General features: G+C 40.0%; 2 protein-coding genes across 2 annotated transcripts in view; one reads left to right on the top strand and one right to left on the bottom strand.

Annotated features, from left to right (window-relative positions):
* The window catches only part of PDE10A (phosphodiesterase 10A), a 283,739-nt gene that overhangs the window by 72,477 nt on the left and 201,268 nt on the right, over positions 1-9,994 (top strand). The window lies entirely within an intron of this gene.
* Positions 2,033-2,540, bottom strand: NDUFS6 (NADH:ubiquinone oxidoreductase subunit S6). The gene has a single exon (XM_081829293.1). The coding sequence runs from the start codon at positions 2,505-2,507 to the stop codon at positions 2,133-2,135; it is 375 nt and encodes a 124-aa protein (XP_081685419.1). The 5' UTR covers positions 2,508-2,540; the 3' UTR covers positions 2,033-2,132.

The following is a 9,994-nucleotide window of genomic DNA, read 5'->3' as shown; positions in this document are numbered from 1 at the left end:
TTTTTTTTTTTTAACATATAATGTATTATTTGTTTCAGAGGTACAGATCTGTGATTCAACAGTCTTGCACAGTTCACAGCGCTCACCATAGCACATACCCTCCCCAATGTAAATAAATAAAATCTTTAAAAAAATACTTTAAGGTTGAGTTTGAGGGCAAAAACTTTTATTATAATTAATGTAATATGTTGGACTGTTTGTTTTGTTAATAAGTGGCTCAAACCTGCTTAGCTCACAACTTTAGCCTACACCCTACCCTCACAATTACACACCTCCCTTCCTCTTAGGTTCACACAGCAGGGGTTGAAGTGCCAGACACTGTAGACTGATAAGATAAGAAGCACATGAGCCATTGCCATAAACCAGGGGTCCCTACTGGGCCGGCTGACGCACACAGTCCTCCTCTGATGTCAAACAGCTGATAAGTAGCTCCTTGGCTCCTTTCCCACATTTGGTGCCAGAGCGGGAAAAGACTCTTTGTCTAAAAGAGCAGCTCTACTGAAGTATTTCTCTTTTAAATATATTACTGCTTTTCTTGACTGTGGGCCAGATTCCTGTCTGTTTAAACAGTTTAATGTTATTTCTGAATTGTTTGGCAGAAATGAATATTTGTTAGTGAAAATATGTTTAATTCATTATGCATGATATTCTATGATATGTTTGTTACCCCTTACAAGGCTTCACACTTGGTATTTTTTGTGAAAAAATAAGTGTGGCAAATTTGATGAAAGGGGTAGTTCAGTGGTCTTTTATAAAAAAAGCTTTTATGTACATTGTCATTAATATCACCCTATCTTTATGAACCTGTAGGGAAGGGGGAAGACTGACCATGGATGGGGATCAGTTCAGCAACACTTAACATCTGGGAGGCCATTTGTCTCAACATATTGGCATTTATCCTGAAATATGGAGAAATAGTAGATTCATGAGATTTAACCATTCAAGACTGGTGATGCTCTACTGGTGCATATGCCAAACATTCTTTCTACTGATTAAAAAAAAAAAATCCAGACAACATGTTGTAGAGCCAAATTGTCATTGTGGTGATAAAGTCTGAGCAGTATGTCGTATGGTGAAATGTCTGCTTAGCTATGTAAATGGCTCGTTATGAAATCCTAAGGAGGAAAGATAACATTCAAACCTGTAATTTTATGCCTGCCTTGTTAAAAAAGGGAGCCCAAGGTGCCCATATCAAAATGAAAGATCTGTAAACCTAATTAGCCTAGCTCATTTTATATAAAAAATTATTAGTTAACTAATTCTGAGATCAGCTCAGATTAGTGAAATTCAACTTTTGCATTATCACCTAAACTTGCATTTCTAAATACACACCAACTGAATAAAGTTGGCAATGAGAATTATAGATCACAATAATCAGCGTGTACAACCAATTAGAACCAAGACTATCTGTTTAACATGTATATTTTTGTCACCAAGGAAGCTGAAAAAGTGTCTTGGGAATTTAGAAATGCCACAGAATTTCTACAGCTCCGTTCTTAAGCTGTGATATTCTGTGGAGGCCACTGTTACAGCAACACAGTATTTTGTCTTTAACTACTGTACAAACTAATGTTTTATATTTATGTGTTGGTGATAGCTAACATTTACTGGATGCTGTTGTAAGCGGTTCTCATCTGCTATCCTTATTTAATCCTTAGACCGGGTACAGGTACAGATACAATGGTCATCTCCCTTTACAGAGAGAAGTTGAAGCACAGAAGGGTTAAATAACGCTCAGTAGCTGGGGAAGTGGCAGAGCCCAGAGACAAACCCTGGCAGGTCTGTCTTTAACAGGTGGCATTTTATCCTGTGAGTTAAAACAGGAATTAGAGTTTTTGAACTAAGAGGTGACATTCATGAAACTTTCAAGAAATCCGATGTGCTGTGTTTGTATTTAAATCTCTCTGATAAAAAGATCAAGCAGCCGGGTCTAGGGTGCTTTACTGCTTCTGTGCAGTGGGCTTGCATGAATAGTGTGCAGAGCTCCGATGCTGTATTCCTTTTTTTTATTTTATTTTATTTTTTTTTCCGGGATGACAACACCATTTATTCGGCACCGGCAAGAGGCTCTGTTGTATGTTCACGCCGGGCGGCCCGCACGCATGGCCCCCAGGACCACGATGCACGTCGTGCTAGTGATGCTGATGTCTGAACTGCGGTCCACAGTAGCCACCTGTCCCCGTCTTTGTTTCCTTGTCCAGGTTTATGTACACTTTCGGGTGGCCGAGAGCCCCACGGCCGCCATCGCACGCAATCACACGATCTCCAGCCTCACTCCCGGGCTGCTCAGCTATCAAATCGATGGCAAAGTTTTCATTCACCTCTTTCTGACGACCCACAAACCGAATTTTCCTATAGTCTTTATCATCATAAACGTGCCCGGTGTGCGTAATCTTCTGCCCGGTCGGCGACGTCCGCACCGCCAAACACCTGGCGCCGCGGGGCGGGCTCAGCGCCGCCGTGCCGCTCCGGCCCAGCAGCCGCCGGAAGGTCGCTGCCGCCGCCATCTTGCGGGCTGACCCCTGACCCGGCGCACCGACACCCCGGTGCTGTGTCCCTAATCGCGGCGCTCCTTAGTCACCGGGCAGCATGTGGCTCCCTGATTGTTGAGAACTCCAGCTGTTTTGTTGGGGGGGCAAGCCGTTGACAGCAAGGTAGCAAGTTGAGGGGCGTGTACATGGTCTGAAGTGGAAAAGCTGTGTTGGGAGCATGTGGTAGAAAACTCTTGTCTTTGCTGCACCAGGTAGTATGACTGGATTTTGAGACAAACATAGCAGGCAGATCAACTGGTACTGAGCACTTGTGAATGAGAACTCATTTTAAGAGTAGAGTAAGATCACTTTGTCTAAGAGGTGAAGTATCATGCTTCTCGGGTATCTCGTGTTTAAAAATGGCTGCCGTCACCAATTAGAGAACTGTCTTTCCAAGGACGAAGTGTGAAAGGGACTTACGTTCTGTCAGCATTCTGACCTTCCTTTCCCCTCAGTAATTTATTCATAGCAGTGAGATTGACGCTTAAGCATAGGAATGAATGTTTTTAATATCTCAGTGGTGTGTAATTTCTTGTTCCAGTCTATTGGCAGGACGTGATTCCTTAGTTTCCCAACAGAATTGTATGGAATGTGCTGTTCAGTGTTTTCATATTTATCAGGGAAGAGCTAGTAGAATCAACAAAGAAAGTAACCTGTCTGCAGAGGACTTGATTCCCACAGACTCAGGTTGTTAGCTTGACTGCTAACAATCCTGGGTCATGATGTATGTGGCTTTCTGCCCCAGTGGGTTCAGTGTAAAACAGGCATGTCCTAAATGGGATCAAAAGAATAACACTGTTTTGATAAGTATTATTAATAATGAAGTTACTGGAAGTAATGGGAGCACTTACTCATTGAAATCTGAAACAGTCATCAGACGCCTACTATGTGAAAAGAGAGTCAGTCCTCATTATTTGCAGATTCTGTATTTGCAAGTGCCTACTCCCTAAAATTTATTTGTGACCCCAGAATCAATATTCATGCTTTTGCTGTCATTTGTGGACATGTGCATACACAGAGTAGCGGAAAATATGACTCATCCTACGTGCACATTCCAAGCTGAGGTCCAACAATGCAGCACTCTGCCTTCTTGTTTCAGTTCTCCTAGTGTAAACAAGTCCTTTTTGCAGTATATGTAATGCCATGTTTATTTCGTTGTTGCTTTTTATTTGTGATATGGCTGTTTAAAATGGCCCCCAAGCATAGTCCTGAAGTGCTATCTGTTGTTCTCAATTAAGCACAGAAAGGCTGTGACGCGCCTTATGGAGAAAATACAAATGTTACACAAGCTTTGTTCAGGCAGGAGTTAGAATGCTGTTGGCAGTGAGCTCAATGTTAACGAATCAACAATATATATTAAATAAGGTGCCTTTAAGTAGACCCACACATGAAACAAGGTTGTGTGTTGATCAGTTGATGAAAATGTTGTGACTGGAAGTTCAGAGGAACCTAACCCTGTATTTCGCCTTGGGGGTGATGAATGGTTCAGTATTTGCTAATTTACTGTTTGTGTTGGCTTTATACTAACAAGAATCAACAGTAATTACAGGCTCTGGGGAAAAGAAGATGAATACATGTAGTTTCTGCCTTCAAAGATCACGTTAATTGTGGAGAGAGACTTAAGTCAATGTTTGGAAAATTGATGTACTGAAGATCCTACATAGCTTAGGTCTTTCAGCAAAAACTTTGAAGACTCTTTTGGGTTGAGATGGCAGCTTATAACTTTTATTAAAGAAAATTTAGTTATTCCTATTTTAAAATTAAGTAGTACTTGAGAAGATTGGTTTTGATTCTGAAAACATCACTCATCTTAGGTAAGATATACTATTTTCTTGATAGTAAAATAGCAAAATAATGGGAATTGTAATTTCATGTATGTATTTTTGGAAGAGGATGGTAATACACATTATATGCATTACATTAATTTTTACCAGGGACTTTCCCATTTATCTTGAATTGTTCCTCTAGTGGGTGCAACTACTTTTAAGCATTAGGAAGAGTGTAGTCATACATTTGCATGTTTTAGATGTCTGTCAGATTAATAGTCCTTTTTTCCCATGTTCATTTTTTAAGCATATTTATGCAGTTATTAAAAAGATTCTGCCTTTAAAAAATTTATAACTAAGTATAAGATGTTCAGAAAGGAGAGTTTATTAGTTTGCAGGGACTGCCGTAGGACACAGTCACCTTGGACTATACACCCTTTTACATTACCTCCTATTTTCAGTGTTCTCAGCATGTAGAATGCAGTCCTGAGTCACTGACTGTCAGTGTTATTTCCTGAGCCAAGCTGCCTTTAAAAATACTCTCCTGTTGGCACTTTTCTCCACCCTATTTAACTTTAATAGTTTCAGGATATGTGGGTCAAAAATATCTTAAGACCAATAGTATCTTCAAAAACTAATTAATTAACATCAGCAAATAAAGATCACCCAAAGTAAGCTGTGTCTGGTTCAGCTTTCTTTGAAGAAAACTACTTTCATCCATATTGTAGGTTTGTGATTCCAGCTTGGCAAGTCAAACTGTATTCTTTACTTGTGGCACCAATTATAGTAGGAGAAAAGGTTTGATTAGTAAGAAACCATAGATTTGCCTCCTTTTATGCAGGTGTATTCTTTTTTTTTTTTTGAGAGAGAGATAGAGAGACAGTGCGTGAGCTTGGGAGAGGGTATAGAGGGAGAGGGAGAAGATTAAGCAGGCTCCGCACCCAGCATAGAGCCCGGCAGGGCTCAATCTCACAACCCTAAGCACGACCTGAGGTGAAACCAAGAGTCAGATGCTTAACTGACTGAGCCACCCAGGCGCCCTGCAGGTGTTCTCTTTTTAAATAAAATATTTATTGGGCATATGCTATTTGCAGAGCAAGCCAATCATTAACAGAGGTTTGCAGATTTGACTTGGTATTAAAGGTAAACCTAAATGTTGAATTCTTTTGTAAAGCAAAGGAACCTTTTGTAAAGTATATGATAACTCATCCTTTTTTTTTTTTTTTTTTTTTTTAAGATTTTACTTATTTATTTGACAGAGGGAGAGAGACATTGAGAGAGGGAACACAAGCAGGGGGAGTGGGAGAGGGAGAAGCAGGCTTCCCGCCGAGCAGGGTGCCCGATGCGGGGTTCGATCCCAGGACCCTGAGATCATGACCTGAGCTGAAGGCAGACGGTTAAGGACTGAGCCACCCAGGTGCCCAGATAACTCATCCTTTTAGTAAATTCAGATTCTTAGACCATAGATTTGCTTCAGGCTGTACATAACAGATGTGTGTTGGGCTTTCTAAATATCATTTACTCTGTGATGTAACCCCAGGTACCAACTGACTGAAAGCATAAATCTGAGAAGGAAGTTGGGGCAGGGAAGCTAAGGTGATACCTCGCAATGCTGATGGTTTCCTTTTTTAAATTTTTTTAAATTTATTTAATGATCATAAAACCCCATCAGGCAGGTGTTATTTTATCAAACAGAAAATAAAACTGAGACCCTGGGAGATTAAATAGTTTATCCAAAGTCACACAGTTACCAAATGTTGAGGCAACATTTTGGTTCCAGGTCTGCCTGACTCCAAATTCTTACTTTTTCCCTAATCAATCATCAGAGTGTTTTGTTTTTTACCATTCCTGGGAACAAAAGCCAGGACTTATGAACTGGAGGGTAGAGCCAAGCTGCCATTAGTTTGCCATGCAAACTAATAAACTCTCCTTTCTGAACATCTTATACTTAGTTATAAATTTTTTAAAGGCAGAATCTTTTTAATAACTGCATAAATATCATGCTTAAAAAAATGAACATGGAAAAAAAGGACTATTAATCTGATGGACATCTAAAACATGCAAAGGTATGACTACGCTCTTCCTAATGCTTAAACATAGTTGTACCCACTAGAGAAGCAATCAAGATAAATGGGAAAGTCCCTGGTAAAAATTAATGTAATGCATATAATGTGTATTACCATCCTCTTTCAAACCCTAGGGGCTAAAGGTAGGTATAGTGGGTTGAATGGTATTTCTACCCCCCCACCCCCAATGTGTCCATGTCCTGAACCCAGAACCTATGGCTGTGACCTTATTCAGAAAGAGAATGTTTGCAGATGTAATCAAGGTAAGGATCTTGAAAAGTTCATCCTGGATTACTCGGAGGAGCACTAAATCCAACAGGTGTCTCTGTAAAGAGAGAGGCAGAGGGAGATAACACAGCCTGGAGAGGAGGCATTAGCAGTGTGATGGGGAGAGGGTGTCAGGAGAGGCAGAGAGTAAAGTAATGAGGCTGTAGGTCAGGAGATGCCGGCAGCTAGAAGCATTCTCCCGGAGGGCCCTTGGAGGCATAGGTGGCCCTGCCTGGTTCTGAGTTCTGGCCGCCGCATCTGTGAGAGAATGAAGTTCTGTTGTTTGAGGCCCCTGGTTTGGGGCGGTTTGTTATAGCAGCTCCAGGAAACAAATACAGAGTAATCACTTACTCTGAAGCACTAAGATGGGCCTGAAAACCTGGCTGGAGTCTGCACTCCACCAATGACAAGCCTTATATTCTTGGGCAGATCATTTACTTTGTCTCAGTTTTTTTATCAGAAAAGAGGATAAGAATAACAGGCCTTCCTACCTCAAGGCTTTCAGTATAGTCACGTGAGATAGTGTACTGATATTAAAAATATTAAAGAAATATATTGATATACCTCATTTTGTATAAATCAAGAGTGTTATTTGTTTTACACATGATATTTGGTCACTTAAAAATAGTAAAGTCAAAATCAGTTTTTAAGTTTGGCAAAATTGGGACATGTCCTTTGGATACTCACACAGTCTCATAACACTCTTGCAAGAAAGAAAAAATAATTCACTGCTTCACGTGGAGCCCAGGACCAAGAATGGCAGATGCATGGGCTGTCAGGTAGTCTCACTGTGTATTTTAATAGCCTGAGTTAAGGGAAAGATCTTGAATAAGCAGGAAAAAAAGTTGGTCCTCAGAGCAGTGCTGTCCAGTGTAAACAGATTGTGAACCATATATGTAAGTTCAAATTTACTAAAAAAGTAAATAACTGAAATTAATTTTAATGATATGCTTAATCTAACTCAATATATTCAAAATATGAGATTTTTAGTGTGTGATCAGTTGAAAGAGCATTAAATGAGATCTTTTACATTCTTTCATTTGTACTGTTGTCTTTGAAAGCCAGTGTGTATTTTACACTGACAGCGTATCTCACTTTGGAGTAGCAGCTTTCCCAGTGCTCAGGAACCACATGTCTCTAATAGCTACTCTGTTGGACATGCATAGCCCTATAAAGTTTGTAAGAGAATAGCGTGTTTTTAGTTCTTTCCCCAGAAAATGTCAAGGTTTCTGAGGGCACAGGAGGCATTTGGTGAATATTTGTTGAGTGATCTAATAAGCACCTACACAGTATAATAGAACCTTTATTTTTTATCTTTGGAGGAAATTATACCCGTTAGCTACTTAGTTCTTTTAGAAACCTTCACTGAGTGCCTGTTGTGTGCTAGGCCTTTATTTAGAGCAGATGATACAAAGGTGAATAAGTTAGAGAATCTTGACTTTCAAAGAAACCAGAATCTTGAGGTCAAAACAGATAAATAGATCACTGGCCATAAGATAAAGTGGAAGATGGGGACGTAATATATAATATAGTAGGGAGAGCTTTGTATTTGGATTCAGAAAGTCTTGGGTTTGGATCCGAGTTTTAGTACTTTTTAGCTATGTGATCCTGGATTATTTATCGCTTCAACCCCCTATATCCTTATTGAGAAAAGGCTGATAATGATTATGAAAAAGTATTTTAAAAGTAATTTTAAGACAAGCTAGTTACTGAGTCTTTTGAGAGAGTATAGGGAGAGATTGGGAATGGTTTCATAATGAATGTTTACGCGGAAGGGAAAAAGCTTTTAACCCGTGGCTGTGTATTTTTAAAAATTCTGTAAACCTGGACTCGAATGCCATTTCTACCACTTACTGATTGTAAGTACAGTAACCTCTGGATCTTTGACTGAAAATGGGGGTAATAATAATACCAAAGCTCCTCTTGTGCCCCCTTCCAGTTACTACCCCTGAGGATGACCACTTTTCTGACTTCTTACAGATAGTAATTAAAAAAAAAAAAATAAACTTTTTGTAGGTGGAATCGCATAGTACTTAACGCTTTGGCCTCTTGTTTCTTTTGTTCAACATTGTGTTTGTGCACTTCGCCCATTTTGTTGCACTTGTAACTTGTTCTCATTATCTATGGTGTTCCAGTGTCTGATGGATCAACTTACTTTTTGATTCTACTATTATTGGGTGTTTGCTGTTTTCAGTTTTGGCTGTCGGAAGTAGTGCTTCCTTGCATATTCTAGTACCGTGTGTGTTTTGACGGTTGGGTGGAATTGTTGGATCACAGGGTGTGCATTTGTTTATCTTCACTTTTCCAACATGATTGTACCGATTTATACTCCCACCGGCAGTATGTGGGCATCTGAATGGGAGTTTGACTTGCTCATTTTGCCATATTTTGCATGTTAAAGATGGTGTGTTTTTTACAGGTGTGATTGAGTTAACTTGCAGTATGCCTGGCTCTCAGTCCAGACTTTGACCTGAACTGTTTCCTTTGCCTGAAGGCCTTCCCTCTCCCTTCTGGCCACTCCTGTTAGTCCTTCAGTACCCAGGTCACACACCACCTCTCCGGGGAAGCCCTGTGTGACTTCCCTGTCAGTACACTTCACGCAGCTGTTTGTGACTCCCTCACTGGATTTGGAAATCCTGAGTGGGGAAGGAAAAAAAAAAAAAAGACTATATTTATTGTTTTACATCAAGCCAAACTCACTGGGTTTTGATTCTGCCTTTGCTGTTTACTAATTGTCTGACTTAGGACAAATCTTTTAATCTATCTGACCCTCAGTTGTCTGGTTTGTAAAATGAAAAAGAAGGGAAGAGGAAGAAGAACAGGAGGGGGGAGAGAGGGAGGACAGAGGGGAAGAGGAGGATAGATGTGGGGAAGATTAGTATATGGAACAGCACTTAGAACCTGGCACCTCCTAAGTGCTATGTAAGTAGGAACGATTATAATTTGTTAGCACCCAAATGCTTTTGCACTTTTAATTGCTGATATAGAATTTAGCCTTTAATGGTTTCTGTCTTGTATTTTTGAACTTTAAAAAACCATCTGTAAGATGGTAAGCTGAGAGCAGAGGCAGTATCTTTAACCTTGTTTGCAGTGCCTAGCAGAGTGCTGGACACACGAAAGTCCTCAAGCATTTGCTGCTTGCTCTTCTACTCTTGTGCTACTTCAGTAAGTGGACCCTTTCAGTGACAGAAGTGCTGCTACATTTTGAGTTAACACTACTTTTACCTTTCTCTTTCCTACCTTTTAGCTCACATTAGCACACATATATTTGTAAAACATTTGCAAAATGTCATCAAGAGGATCTGTGCAATCAGAGAGTGCTGGGGAGGTTGTTTGATAATATGAGTGTGATTTTTCTCAGTTC

The sequence above is a fragment of the Leptonychotes weddellii genome, chromosome 8 (genome assembly GCF_054177405.1).
Source record: "Leptonychotes weddellii isolate Sample4059 chromosome 8, ASM5417740v2, whole genome shotgun sequence".
Lineage (NCBI taxonomy): Eukaryota > Metazoa > Chordata > Mammalia > Carnivora > Phocidae > Leptonychotes > Leptonychotes weddellii.
Note: the sequence above shows the minus strand (reverse complement) of the source record. Positions and strands in the feature narration are given on the sequence as shown.